Raw genomic sequence first — 15,929 nt, forward strand, 5'->3', positions numbered from 1 at the left:
ATAACATGCTGAGGTCTTCTTTAAATTTATCACATCCCTGTGACCTACAAGAAAAATGGAGAGGGACTTTTTACAAGGGTATGTAGTGATACAACAAGGGGTAATGGCTTTAAACTGAAGGAGGAGAGGTTTAAATTAGATATTAGGAAGAAATTTATTATTGTTGAGGATGGTAGCACTGGAACAAGTTGCCCAGAGAAGTTGTGAATGCCTCATCTCTGGAAGTGTTCAAGACCAGGTTGGATGAGGCTCTGAGCAGTCTGATCTAGTGAAAGATGTCCCTGCTTGTGTTGAGGGGAGTGGATCTAGGTGACCTTTAAGGTCCCTTCCAACCCAAGCCTTTCTATGATTCATGAAAGCAACTAACCTTTCTTAAAATGCAATCTTATTTTTATGCTCCTCTGCATTATTCACAAAAGCATTATTTTATGAGAGAACAATTAATATTCCTCTTCATCACAGTACATCAATTTTTCTTTTCCAAGAATTAATGTAGGAAGGATTGAGAAGGGTAGTAGTTGTATTGTGGAGGTAAGCGTGAGCCAGCGTGTTGAGCGACACTCCACAAGGAGAAGTGGATTTCTTTAGAATTGTTTCCATTTATTTGCCTTAACTCTGCACAAGAGTTTAATGCTGATTTCAATAACTTTTTTTCCTGCCTTGTCTTCTAGCTTTTTCTTTTTGTGGTCTGGAACTTTGAGCTCTACATGATACCACTGGCTTTGTTGCTGCTGCTGGCATGGAACTACTTCTTGATCGTATCAGGAAAAGATAACAGGCAACATGATACAGTAAGTCTTCTCTACTTCAAGGGCATATATGTTCTTTTAGGTAAAATTTTTAAACTGGGTTTAAATATAATATCTTTTTCAAAATGTCTCTCTTACAATGTTCAATGGACAATTTTCCCACCTGCAATTTAATTTTATTCTGTCTGTCCAATAAGTGCATCTGATTTTGTTGAAATGTCACGTAAAAATACAATGGAACATGCACTATCTAGAGAATCTGTTTTGTGTGGGAGCAGAGAGGCTTATTGTTGAGGAAAAGACAAATTCTTAGAAAAGATTTTCTATGGCTAAGTCCTTATGTTGCATTTTTTATTAACATGTTGAATTTAAAAATTAGACTTATTCCAGTTTGTTAATAGTTTCCGAATGTATCACATTTTACTGTATTTCACAACTCATCATTAATATTCATTGAGCTTCATATTAGCCTTTTCTTATTTTCTTCTCCTCATTTATTGTCATCATTTAATTAACATGTAGTTGGGATATAATGTAGCAAACATTTACTAATTACTGGTATTTATTAATAATATTAAAATGGTTTAGATTTTCAGGAGTACATATTAAAAGTTGAAGTTGTATTCTATGCTGTACAAATTTTTTAGCATCCTGGCAGTTAAAGGATTTTGCATGCCGTACTGCTGAGCCTTATGAATTCGATATTTGTACTAGTTTTTGTATCCCAAAAGCAGCGTGTTGTCTACTACTTTATGATCTGAATGGATAACTCTATGGGCAGGAGAAAAATCTAAAACAGATCAGATAATTGGGCTCTGAGGACAGTGGTTAATGGAGGTCAGTAACAAGTGGACTACCACAGTACAAGGTCCTGTTTAACATCTCTTCCAGGAGATGATAGTGCACCCCCATCAAATTTTTGAGTTACATCATGTGTGTTGGACCATTTGACACTCTGGATTTGCCACTCAAAGGGATCTAAGTGGGTTGGATAAATGAACTGATAGGAGTCCCATGAAATTCAGAAGGAAGAATCCTGCTCTTGGGGAGAAATAACCTGTTGTGGTGATATAGAGTGGAAATAAGTTGTCTGAAAGCAGCTGTCTGAACTGGGCGTAGGGGTCTTAGAAGGCAGCAAGGTGATCAGAAGCACAGGTAGTGGATTGAGGGAAGTGGTTATCTCCACTCTTCAGCACTTGCCAGAATGCATCTAGAATAGTGTCCAGTTTGGGGCATGCCAGTTCAAGAAAGTCATTGATTTACTTCAGCAATTGAAGAGAAGCTGAGGGAAGTGGACTTAGAAGATCCTGTTGAATAAAAGGCTTTTAGTGACTGGAATCCCCTATAAGGAGGTTAACAAGAACATGGAGCTAGACTGCACAAGTGATCTGTGGTGGAAGAGGAAACATGCTTCATTTGAAACAAAAGAGGTTCAGACTACGAAACCTGTTTTGCCATGAGAATTGTTAAGCAGCAGAAGAGGTTGCTTAGGAAACTGCAGTTGTTATAGGAAGTTTCCAGGACCTGACTGAGTAAAGCTCTGAGGAACCTGATCTGACCTCATGGCTGACCCCACTTTGAGCAGGAGTTTGGAAATCCCTTCCAGCCTGAATGACGCCCTAATGTATTGCAGCTGCAGTTATTACAACCCATACAGCCCTGATCCTAACTGTTGTTACCTGTCTACATCACTAAGACTGTTATGCTTCCAAGGATCATCTAAAAATAAGAGTGAGAATGGTAAAGGTATTCCCTAATCCCAAATGTGATTACATTTATGGAAAAAGTCTAAGATCAAGATTTAAAAGATGCTATACTTAAAACACAGCCCATTGTCTCCTGATGGCTGAAGTGCTTAAAGCTTCCCAACCTGAAGATTTTATGAGTACCTGAAATCCCTGGTGAGAGGAGAAATTTCATTTGTGAGCATACAAATACATTTCATTTCTCTCTGAAATACCACCTGCCTGGGAAGATTATCTGATCATGTAACTTTTCTAACAAACTAATGAAGCTAGTGATGGACTCTGTTAAGAATACCAAATGCTGCTCCTAAAACTTTCCTCTTGCTGAGAGTGCTTCATACCAAGCTAATACAGCCTATATCAAGCAACCATGTTGATCCCACATATTTGGTATCTGTGCCAATTATGACCTTGTTTTCATAATGATTTAAGTTTGGTTATCATCATGTTGAGCATCTGCCTTGAGTGAAATAATTTGCAGATTTATTGTAAGCCTTTATAACTCATGAGTCTTCAGTATCGTTAGGAGCAATTTAAATACCTACATTTTCCTATGCAGAGTGTAAATTTTATCTAAATTAATGAAGCAATGTTTCCTAGTGGCTAGAGCATGTTTCAGCATTCATGTGATCTGGCTTCTCTCCCCAAGTCTTCAGAGATTCCTTGTGTGTCTCTGTGAAATCATTGACTACTTATCTTAAATATATCATCTAACTTTAGAAGTTACTTTGAAATCCTAAGGCTAATGATAAGACACAAAGATAAATATATTTGTTATCTGATTAATATTAGACAAGAATAGTTAAAAATTGTATATGGTTTATACTTGTTTAATATCTATGGAACATACTTAAATTTGGGACCATGCAAAGCAGCTCAGAAGAGTTGATTTCCATTGTAATATCTCTTTAAGAAGACAATTGTCAATTTTCTCATCAGTCCGGGTGCTAGGACCACACTTCTGCTGGTCAATGATTAGTGATCACCGAGTTTCTGTCCGGATATGGCAGACCAGCCTTAACTCATCCTTGTTTGACCGTCTCTTTAGATAAGATACCATTTGCTTTTTCCTTCTGGGCATCAAGGGTTTTTTAAAGTAGTTTGAAACTTGTTTCCTCATAGAGAAATTCACCTGCCAAGCAAGGATCTGGGTACCTCTATTATAACATGAGCCTGTGCTTCTTGTTTGAATGCAAATATTGTTATTTTGCCATTTATTACGACTCCTAACAAGTTATATGTGTGAGTCTTTTCTTGAATTCAAGGAGAAATATGGTTGGGGCAAGGAGGGCACCCAAGTATATTTCCTAGTAGGAGAAAAGTCAATTGGAATGCCCAACAGAGGTGAAGTAGCATACTATATCTCCATGGATTCAGTTGGACTCCTTGTAGGATTGATGCTCATTGTGGTTTTAATCTAACACTGAGCAAATTTCCAAAAGAAGAACTGGATTCCCTATCTTCTGTGCATTTTGATCAAGATTAGTTTGTATTTCTGAAAGATATGCTCTCATGAAATAGGAAGTCTTGCATTAAACATTGGTGTAAGTGACTGTAGATAGATGTAGATTTAATGGATAGTTCTGAACTGAACCAAAACAAATTAATTTCTATCATTGAGTCATGTGGCAGGTGTCAAAATCTGCCAGTATTAAGCGAGAAAAAATACTAAGATGACATTCTTAAGGCTTTCTTCTAAATTTTGCAGTAACATTTTTGCTTGAAGTACACACTGTTGCTTTCTCCGAAGTTACTTTCACTTCCTTATAATTGTACTCGTGAGTACAATTATGTGAGTATCTGACCTCACAAAATAATTTATTTTTAGCAAAGCTGTTGTTGTATTAAACCATGATCACCTAAACACACAAGACTAGAACTGAGTGAATCTTACTAAGCTGAGATTTTTTTTCTTCTCCTGCCTTTCTTCCATCATCTTTTTCACATTGTCTGTGGGGTTGGTATCAACTGCTGCGTTACTGTCACCACTTCCTGCTGCTCCTTGTCACCTGTGCTGGATTTGTGTGGTGGGGAGAAGTGCTACCCCTACACATAATAGAGCATGGCATGTGACAGACTGCAAACTAACAGAAAGTATGGTGGATTGAAAAGCTTATTTTCAGTATTTTTAAGAAGCTGTTTAGTGCTTTGATGATTTCAAATACACCAAAAAAAAAAAAAGCCTGTCACCTTTGCAACTTGGAGAAAACAGCAGTACTTCTGTCTAATGTCTGGGATCTTCTATTTCTAAGCAAAAGTCACAGTCATTTATAGCTGCATGGAATTAATGGGGGAAAAAGACTTGTTGGTTTTGGTTTTGATTTTTTTTGTTACTTGTGCATTTCTACTTTAGGCTATGTTCTGTGTGTTCTGACTGCCTGCTGGAGCTGCCTAACTTAAGGAATGGTCAGATAATCTCTCAAAGTGGTTTAAAATGTTCCCACTATCCAGCTGCTCTTTTCCCTTTCTCTGGGATGAAACAGTTGATTATATGGTTGGAGTGTGTTATATGGAGATTAAACACAGTTTGCATAGCTATGAATATATATTTTTTCCCTCTGTACATAAGCCTAGGTACCACAATTAGGACAAACTGTGACAGTCTCTCAGCTGTTGATCTGTAATGCTTAACTGCTCTAACTGGCACATTGGATCTCCTCTGGTGACACTGTAAGTTCTTGTTCAGCCATGACCAAATAGGTTGCAGACAGGGACCGCAGGTAATTTTCTCCTCTGTCCTGCCTGTGGAGTACTGTGAAGTACACATCTGGAAGGACAACAACCAGTTGCACAGCTCTTATTGACAGCAGGGACTTGGTTTTTACAACTAGGGTACACTTTTTGAGGATTGAAGACTACTAGGAAGAGATTCACTTCATTCCATGGGGCAAAATCTTCTTTCCCAGATACTGTCCATCCTGATGAGGAAAGCATTAAACTAAAAATAAATGGGGGAGGGAGGTGATGGGGACACATAAAAGTGATTCCTCAAGTGAGGAATCACAGAATAGTTTGATTTGGAGCAACAACTTCCACCAGACCATGTTGCTCAAAGCCCTGTCCAACCTAGCCTTGGAACTCTGCCAGGGATGGGGCACCCATAACTTCTCTGGGCAACCTTTTCCAGTTCCTCCCTACCCTCACAATGAAGAATTTCTTCCCAATATCTAATCTAAGCCTGCCTTCAGTCAGTTTGAAGCTACTGCCCCTTGTCCTGTTGTGAAATTGGTGGTCTGAGTTGGCAAGAAAAGGAAGTCCTCAAAACCAACCCAACAAGACAGATGTGCCCCCCAGGCCAGGTATATGCACACAAATAAGGAAATGGCTCTGGAAAAGTCTCTCACACCCTCTCTGAGAACCCAGCATGTCCGAGGGAAGTAAATTAGCATGCACATTAGGTACATTAGTGTGCACAATATGGGAACCAGCAGGAGTTCAGAGGTCCACATGCAGCTGTATTCATTCACAATCACAGAGACATGGTGAAATTGCTGTCATGTCCATTATGCAGTGTATGCACTCTGGCTTTTTAGTCAGCACAGGTGAGAAGGTGAGGAGTGGGAGTTACTTTTCATTCCAGCAAAGGGAAGATGATAAAGGGATCAGAGCGTCTGGCACACAAGGAGAGGCTGAGCAAACTTGTACTGTTCTGCATGGAGGAAGGTTCTTGATAAATGGCTGAAGGGAGTGGGAGAGAGACATAGCCTCTTCTCAGTGGTGCTCCATCACTGGACAATATCAATGGCCACAAAGCAAAATACGTGAAAATTCATCTGACCACAAGAAAGCACTTTCATTGTGACTGTGGTGACAACCAGGGCCAGATTGCTATGACAGGTTGTGAAGTGTTCATCTGTGGAGATATTCAAGACCTTTCAGGACATGGTCTTGGGCAACATGCTCAGAGGTAACCTTGTTTGAGAAGGGAGGTTGGGCTTGATGATGTCTGCTTGATTAGGGAGCAGAGGATGGCTCTGCCAACATCTGCCACTCTGATAGTCTCTCAACTGAAGATACTAATCTTTCTCTCCTTTTGTTCTGTTATTTGTTAGGGATTTGTTTCAAAGTTATTTAATATTTAAGAGAAGAATAATGCACATTCTTGAAGGTACCTGTGAATGTTCTTCTGCCATATGTACTCCAATGGAGAAGAGGTTTGATCACTTCATATCTTGCATTGATAGTTAATACTTAGAGCCTTTAAGGAAATATTAAGTAGCCAATTTCCTTTTGAATTTATGAGATACACATGTTATTGCATAGCAAATTATGCTAAACAGCTGGGAGTCAATGTGCCAGACAAATTTTTTTATGAATTTGCATAATAGAGTGTGTATGTATATATATATATATAAACACTATATTTTAAGAATTATATAAAATGACAACAAGGCATCTTCTAACTTCTTTGTAGGTTTTCTCCTACATAGACTTTGATTATTTATATGTGTATGTTTCTATTAGACGTTAGAAATAGCCCTGTTTAGGATGAAATTTTGAGAACAGAAGAAAAATAATTTTATAAAAGACAGCCTTTTATTTTAAGATTTTAAGCAGTTTTCTCTGGGTACTTTTCTGTAGTCCTCCAATACGACTCAAATCTTCATGTGTGTTCTGGAAATTGCCAAGTTAAAAAAAAAAAGTGAAAATGAGGAGAATGATGCTTATGAATATATCCATCTCAGTGAATTCTTTTTCTTCACTCAAGAAAAGGTGGTCAGCACAATGAGCTTGAGTTGGTCATAGAAGCCCAGCCCACTTGCATGTAGGAGATCTTTTCTGATTAGAATCCTGTCACTTTGTTCTAGGAGCCAGTCAACAGTGTCTGTCATAGCACTGTCAGGTGGATTTGGTGCTGCTTCTGTTTGGGGCTAAGAGTGCCACTTTGCAGTATATTCAGTGCATAAATTAACTCTAACAGGAAAGTGCCTGACTTTAACCAACTGTTTTCCTAGAAGTTGAAAACCGAGTTACCAAGTAAGTTAACAAGCAGGAACTTGATTTTTCCTGTTTCTTCACTTTGTAGTGTTAATGACTGAGTCCTTACGGTCCTTACATTCAAAGGCTTTCATGTGCCAATGAATACAGGACAAACACCAAGTGCTTCAGATCCCTTGCCAGCGTGGTACTTTGGGATTTTGAAATTCTATTCTGAAATTCAGAATTATATTCTGAAATTCTATTCAGAAATTCTATTCTGCCGGGAAATCTGCAGAGATTTCTAACTGCAGACTAAATTCTTGCTGTGAATTATTGGAAAAAATAAATGTCATTGCCCCTGTGCTCTAGCTAGATGATATCTGGAATTTGTCATTTGCACAAGATATGAAAGGACTTTGTCAGGTGAGCAAGTACATTTTCCTTGCTTTCTGACTGTTCTTTCCTGAGAAGTTTTGCCTCTGGTACGATAGCAATGGAAGTAGCCACAAACCACCCCCCCCCCCCACATGATGGCTGCTGGGAGCACATAGGGTTAGCCGCAGAACAGTATGAGTGTGAAGCAAGCCAGATTTATGAGTCTAAAAGTAAGGAAAGCATGATTGTTTTTATATAATTATTTTCAATGTTATGCAGAACTGATTTTACCTTGTATTTTCTAGCTCCTAACTAATCATAAACTTTGTCTTCATTCATTATCAATAAAATAAGTTAGAAGGGCTTTTGCAGATGAGTCGTAATCTGTATGTGTGGGCAGGGTGGGTGCTGCCAAAGAACAAAGATTACTGGCAAAATGTGCCTGAATATTGTAGTCCAATAAGAATCATTGTCTCCACAGAGATGTTTACATTTTTTTCAATGTGATCTATACAGTCAAGAAAAAAATATATAATGTAGTGCTCCACAATGGGACAGGGTGGGTTTTCTTTTAATATATCAGAACAGAAACATAAAAAAGTCAGCTTAATCATGCATTTAAATTTTGTTGATCAAGTCTAATTTTTATGACTGCACATAATCATTGAAACTGGACAAATTTGCTCTAGATTGCATCATAATGTTTGGTGGCCTGCTGCATTTAAGTGGAGAATTATCTTTATGAAAACCTCTCCATAATTTGCCATTAAATGAGACTTGAACAAATCAACAAAAATCTTACATAAAGGTATTTTAACTAAATGTTGGTACTATAAATATTTTAAATGTATTGTGCATCAATTCAATTCAACAGTCTCACAGTAGACTATGTAAAGATCTGCATTGGGCAGTAGGCATTTCTTTTCTGTGGCATTTCTCTTCTCTCTCTTTCTGTAACAGAAAAATATGGTGCTCCAAGTGGCTGTCTGGGCTACAGATAAAAGAGGCTGTCCATGCTTCAATCATAATTCCTGTGCCAGAGGTTTGCGCACAGTAGCAGAGTACGTAGTAAACTCCTTGGTAAAACTTCTCATGCCTGTTCTTACCCCAGAAACAGCTGCAAAACCCAAACACATGACAGAATTGGAAAGCTTTGGCTTGTTCTGGTCATCTGAAAAGGCCAAAACCAAAACCCTGCCCTAAGTATCTCCAGCATTCTTTTAAAAATTGGATCTTTTTTTCCTGTCAGAAACCAGCTGGTTTTTTAATTTAAATTTTGCCACCTTTTATTTCCACAGTCTGTCAATAATGCTGGCATCTAAAATAAAATTGAAGTTCACAGCACAGAGGAAGGATTTTTTGTATGGGACTCTTAAAATGAATTTTTTTTTGCATTTGCCTGAAAGTTTAAAGGGCAATAAGATTCATAGACAGATTATGGTGGCTATTATAAATAATCAGCACTATATAACCTAATTTCAGTTTATTTTCTAGAAAAAATTCCCATAGTAATATGAGATTTTTATTCTTTTTTTTTTGACTTTCTATCATTTTAGCATATTTTCATTGAGCCAAAACTTTAAGGATTTTTTGATTTTACAGTATTTATTTTTTGATTTTACAGTATTTCCAGGGCAAAAATAGCTAACTGAAATAACAACAATATATGTATTACATACATTTTCACCTAAAATATGAAATATAAATTTTTTGTACCAAAAAGTTTGTCAGTTTCAAATCTGAGTGTAATGGAGCACACTCATAAGCTTAATATAACTTGGATAAATGCTATTTTATAACAGAAGCATTATCTGGTTCTACTGGAATGTGTAAACAATATATTTGAAAAGAAATAATAATAACAATGAAAACCTATGAGAAGACATTGTGTTCTTTATAAGATATTTTATCACAAGGCTTTGCCTATGAATTCTAGTTCACAATATTTTGTGAAGGTGTTATTTTTAATAGTCCTGCATAGTAATCTTTCACTGATACTTAGCCAAGCAAAGAATGCAGTTATTTTTATTCTGCTGAACTACAAATAACTGCATACTGGGAGATCTGACATTTCAAGTGTACAGTACACATAGAAGCCTTTAGATGGAGACATACTTCAAATAAACACCTAATATTCAGTTCACACTGCATTGTGTAAATACAAAAGAAAGCTAAAATAAATGAGAACCAAATATTGAAAGAAAATGAAAGAAATGTTATAGTACTTGTACCATGGTAATGTTAAAAATTACTTACTCTTAACTACATTGGGAATTGAATACTGGGGGCATATCAAGCTGGCAAAAGCAAAAAGATTACATGTTCTTGTATAATCAACTGTATTTACTACTGAAACATGTTCCCAAGAAATGTATTATTCTGTAAATAAAAATTGTATTGTTGACATTACAGAACTTTGTGTAATCAGCGGCATGCATCAAAAGGCCTCTGATAGCCATAGTAGTCTCATTTCCTATTCAGAATCAGACTAAGTTACATTATGAGCCCTTCCCAGAATAAGCTAACAAAATGCATTCTGTTAGAAGACGTAATTTGAGTGCCTATGTAAAAACCAGAAAGTAATTTAGTTGAAAAGTACTCATGCTTTTGTTTTTATTCTCCTGTCTTCTGTACTGCAATATATTCAATGTTACAGAGAAGTTATCACACTAATGATCACATCTAGTCGTCCAGTTATTCTAAGTTCAAAACGTGTAAATCTGGTTGGACCCAGATATACTGCACTCCTAAATCAGAATCTGTTAATTTGATTTTTATTTTCCTTAAAAATGTGGTATAAAAGTTGGACATTTTAATGAAGATTTATCTTCTGTAAAGTTTCTCCTTGGCAATTCCAGAAAAGAAGCAGACATCATGTTGTGAAGATGACCACATAACTGCTGCTGTAGTGGGCTTGTTGACAATGGATATCTTTTCTTCAAATTAAGTACCAGGAAATTATCTGGAAAAGCCCAAGTGGTTTTATGCATCCTTCTTAATCCATACAAATTGCATAATTTTATATTACATTTACACTGAGTTGCATGGCTCACAAACTTACAGTACCTTTCATGTCAGGACAATATGAATATAAATCCAAACAGTCCTGAACAGTATAATTCTGACTACATTTATTGCACATCTAAAATGCATTTAGATGCAATTTGGAACCAAATTTCACCCTCACTTTTGATTTCTTTTATAATTTCAGTACTTATGTATGAATATACAAATGTCTGCAGATATTTTGAGATCATATGTAGATATTTTGTTTTGTTTTTACTGAAAAATACCTAGCTTTGAAGGACTACATCAAGTAAGATCTAAGCAGATTTAGAGAAGTTCTAATGAGGGGCATTGTTGAAGTATTAAGCCAGTCATCATGGCTATCTGCAGAGTTAGTACCCATTTTTTTCCCCTTTCCTTTATTTTACATCTCCATGCAGAGCAAAAACCTGGTATTATTAACATGTAAAGATGTCAGAGTATCTTTTGTGCAGGTTTTCCTTTTAGATCAGCTGAAAAACATAGAACAGAGACAATTAATGATGCTTTGCACACTGTGAGAAATGTCAGGCTGATGCTAAGAGAGAAGGACCTTTCATTAGAGGTGGTGTTAAGTTTCAGTGCATCACTTAGCCAGTGATTCTTTCGATTCAGGACATATTTCTAAGTCCTCTACAGCTGTAGGGCTTTGATTAAACATGCCTGTAAATAACTAGAATCGAATTCTGCTTTGCAGGTGTTGAGGTGTTGAGGTTAGAAGTCAAAGTGAATTATTTTCTCAGCAATACTCTCCTCTTTGTTAGACAGTTGATCTTTACAATAAATGCAATTTGTATTTAATGTCAGTTTACTCAGAAGACTGCATTGTAGCCCACAGATGCTGAGGTTTTCTTTGGTGTGCAAATGTGATGGTTGTGCTTCCTTCTGGTGACCTGGTTTATGGTATCTGCTGTGACAGAGCAATGGTTCTCCAATCTTATATGGATTATGAATTGCACAGTATTTTTGGCCTGTGTTTCTTGAAGATGTTGGGAATGGATCAGGAATAATGGCATTACATGCAAATGTAATTCCCATATTCCAATAGGAATTACATGCTGCTGATTTATAAGTTTTTAATAGGCATGTATTGCAGAGGAAGTGTCTTACTTTGCAACATGCAAACATCATCTCCTTACCTTTTGGCTGTGAAGTAGCTTACATGTTGTATTTGAGGCCATCTATGTGTGGTTTTTTTAAAATGTCATGTGTATTTGCACTACATTCAAGGGACAGTACCAAGAAATTTCTTTCAAGACCTTCTACCAGTATGCAGCATGTAAGTCTGTGACAAGTGATGTTACAGAAGGTCATGTCACTTTTAGCTGCTTGCATTAGATCCTTGATTTCCCTAGTGCACTTCCATTGTTTGAGTAATACTACTTGATTTCAAACAAGTTATCAGAAGGCATTTAGAGTGAATGTTCTAAGGACAACATAAGATTTTTGCCACAGGACTTTTATTAAAATAAATGTAACATTGCATTTTATCTTTATTTGTTTTATTGCCCACCTTCTCTCTCCTCTCCTACCTTCCTCCCTTATACCTTCTCCATATATAATGCTTGACATAAGGATCCAAATAACTACTGTATTCCTTCCAAACAGAGTAGCACATGTGGGCTTTATTTGAAAAGAAGCGAGGTAGAATCAAAGGATAAAAAAATCCATTGTGGGATTTTTTCCTACTGTATTCTTAATGCAATGTTAAACTGAAACCTGTGTTCAGATCTACCGCACCTCTCTTGAACCGCCTTGCTTTGTTCTGGAGTAGACTTTACTTCAGTATACAGCTTTTGTAACGCTTCAGTGTGCCAGTGATTCATATGTCATATGACCATGAAGAATGTACTTTCTTTGTTTTAATCTGTGGCCAAGTTCTGAAAACACTTGTTTTGGTGCTTTAATGAATTGTATTATCATATCCATATTGCCTTAATGGTTGTATGTTTTGGGGTTTTTTCTTTTATCCCTTTCTTTTGAATTTCAAGACAAGTGAAAGCATGGGCTATGTTTCATATACTTCAATGAATTATTTATGCATCTCAGGTATTGGCACATTTTCATTACATTTTATTTTCTAACAAATATTGAATTCTGTTTTTCCTCCAAAACAATTCAGTACTCCAAATCTAAAGATAATTGATAGCATGGCTAAACTAGAAGAAGAGCATAGGCTTTTGAATTAAAAAATAGAATGGAGGAGATGGAAGTCAGGGCTTAGTCTGATACTTCAAGTAATTTCAAAGGACTTTTTATGCCCTTTGAACAAGTTAACATTTTGCCTCTCTACAGAAGCTTTTAAGTAGTCTGAGATCTTTAGATGTGGGAAACCCCCCCTCCCCACCTGAATCCAAAGTGCTGTTATCTGGATAATTTAGAATTTTTGTCATGCAAGTGATTTCTGTGAGGTGTCCTCATTTACAAACGATTTTAGAGATTTCCAGTTCAACTAATTGTCACCATGCTAACTTGAATGCTAATGTGTGATAGGCATCCTGCTATTCAACCTTCTCAAGACAATGAATTTCTGGATGTACATAAAAGAGATCTTTAAGTGTTTAGGGAATATTGAAAAGTAAGACACCTACTGACTTAGTGAGCTCTGGGCATTAGGCAGTGTGTGAGTCAATAGATCTGATTTATATCTAGGGCTTTAGTCAAATAGTGGTATAGTTAAGTGGGTGTTTTGCATGTGGAAAAACTGATCTAAGAGAGTTTCCATGTTGCTGCAGCCCTTAACAGCTTGTTTTCTTCCTCTTTTCTCAGTTCACCACTTTCTTTGTAGAGCTGGTGAAGTTGCTCGGTAAACTGGGTCACTGGAACCAACTGCATTAAAGGTTTGAGGATGTGTGTTTTTGAAGAACTCAGTTACTCCAGTGATGCAGTTTACAGCTCAGTTCCCCAAAGACTTTGAACAGCCCAGGGAATATAGCGATGAGCAATCAGGAGAGGAACAAGAAGATTATGCAGGTGTGTGGGAAACAGAAAATGCCTTTGTTTCAGAGTGGTCAGCGGTCAGTGAAGACTGGATCACTCAGACACCTCTAAGTGGGATGAAAAAAGTGTATTGAACTAAGCAGGAGCTACATCTGTTTTAGCAATATGCTCCCAACATTTCCCTGTGATCAAAACTGTCTTTGATCCCCCTTCTTTGAGAGATGGAGCAGTTGGCTTAAAAGGCCCACAGACTAGTGAGAGAGACTTCTTCATGGATAATGGCTAGAGCACAGCCTAGATTCCTTCTTCTGCCTAAGGGGACTCAGAAGTATGTGTGCCTGGCTGGTGCCAGGCTGCAGAAGATTTAGTCAGTCAGGCTTCTCCTGCTAAAATTGTTATTCTGGGCATGGAAGAATTCAAGAGTAATACCTTCATTTCTCAAGTCATGCTTCCTTCTCATGCTTTTGGACATGCTTGCTCTATATGGTTTCTTTGCATTTCTAGTTTTATCTCATTCACACCTCCAGGACAGAGCAGCCAGTAGGCAGAACTGGAGGTTCCCCTCCAAAGTACTGTTGTTAGAGGGGTTCTCTGACAGGGTTCAAACAAGGAGGAATAGCTGAAACTGTAAATGTTTTGAAGTGTGTGGGTGACTTGCATGTGTGCACAGTGCTCTACTAGATGGGCATGTTACATCAAACCATACATTGTTTGTGTCATGTGTATGGGCCCATGGGCCCATGTAACATGGCTAATTGGGACCTTCTTGATGTAGAGCTAACTTTGGGAAAGTAAATGATTCATGCACTTTTATTTTTCAGTTATTCTTTTACCTCAATTTAGCTCTTGGATAAAATCCCTTAAGTTCTTATACATCGATGTGGGAACACCCTTGCAGCATTGTCGGAGGGGGTGGCTATGAAGTTTAATTTTAGTGTGTTGTCTTAAATCACAAAAATTGTTTCATATCAGTGAGTTTTACCTCCACTTTTCCTCTTTACGCATACTTTATAATACATAGTATAAAATTTTTGCACCCGTGATAGGACACTGGGCTGGTTGGATCTTTGCTGACCTTCATTATGTATTTTCTTATATCCTAATAGGTACTTATACATAAATATACATAAAGATATAAAGAATAACACTATTTTCTGGTTATAAGGAGGTACAGCTTTCTTTCTATCAAAAAAAGAATTTTCCTGTTAGTGTTGATCACAGTGTAATTAGAGAGAGATATTTAAGTCTGAATCTGCCATGGCCTATCTTTGGAAAATCATTTGATCTCGCTGTAAACTAAACTAAGTGGCTTATTTCATGCTGATGGCATGATTAATATTTATTAACATTTAGAGAAAGTATTTAATGTATGTTTATATTTCATGGTGTAGGACTGAAAAACTATATATGGAAAAATACATAGATGCAGACAAGTGGCAGGTGCAGCTCACAATTATTGTGCTTAAAGTTAGATGCACAGATTGTACAAAATTAGTATTAAAAAAACACAGGGATAATGTTGATAGAGCATATGGTATATATCACTGTTGAACATGATAAGGAGATAAGCTACTGTGAATTTATTTCTGGCTTTGTAGTCTTCAAGACAAAGTATAGAATTTACAGTATTCTCTTGGTGAATACTGTAAATTCTATTAAAAGTGTTGACCTTTTAGGTAACAATAAATTTGAAGTGAGCATGTGTGTGTGCTGCATAGGCACCAGTGGAGCTGAGAAAGGATTCCTTTAGTTAGAGCAGGCATATACTGAATTTTGAACTACCTTTTAAATACTTAAATTGTCAAGCAAGCATTTGCAAAGGAAGGGCTTTCAGTATATAATTCCCCAATGTAGGTCAATTAAAGTTATAACACTTTCCTAAATTTGAATCACTAGATCAAGTGTTTTTTCCTAGTTGTACATTTTCCCTCTGTGCATTTATTTCAAATGTTAATAAGTTTTCATCTACAAAAGGCTTAGAATTGACAGAACAAAACTCTTTCTTTTTAAATGATGACAACTACTACTGTTTCTGTCTGCAGGTAGTGGAGGACATGCTAGAGGACGAGGAAGAAGAGGATGACAGAGATGACAAGGTAATTATCTTTCCTAGCACTTGGGTATCTGGGGATGGGAGAATTTAGACATGACACTG

General features: G+C 36.9%; 1 protein-coding gene across 8 annotated transcripts in view; it reads left to right on the forward strand.

Annotated features, from left to right (window-relative positions):
• Positions 1-15,929, forward strand: part of MCTP1 (multiple C2 and transmembrane domain containing 1) — a 215,661-nt gene that overhangs the window by 160,156 nt on the left and 39,576 nt on the right. For all 8 annotated transcript variants that reach the window (XR_005255499.1, XR_005255497.1, XR_005255498.1 and 5 more), the window contains 2 exons: positions 672-791; positions 15,817-15,870. Coding sequence is in view for 5 of the 8 variants with exons in the window: in XM_038125803.1 (XP_037981731.1) it covers positions 672-791; positions 15,817-15,870 (174 nt within the window). In the remaining 3 variants the exon portion in view is untranslated. The remainder of the gene's footprint in view (positions 1-671; positions 792-15,816; positions 15,871-15,929) is intronic.

Source organism: Motacilla alba, chromosome Z, assembly GCF_015832195.1.
Source record: "Motacilla alba alba isolate MOTALB_02 chromosome Z, Motacilla_alba_V1.0_pri, whole genome shotgun sequence".
Taxonomy (NCBI): Eukaryota; Metazoa; Chordata; class Aves; order Passeriformes; family Motacillidae; genus Motacilla; species Motacilla alba.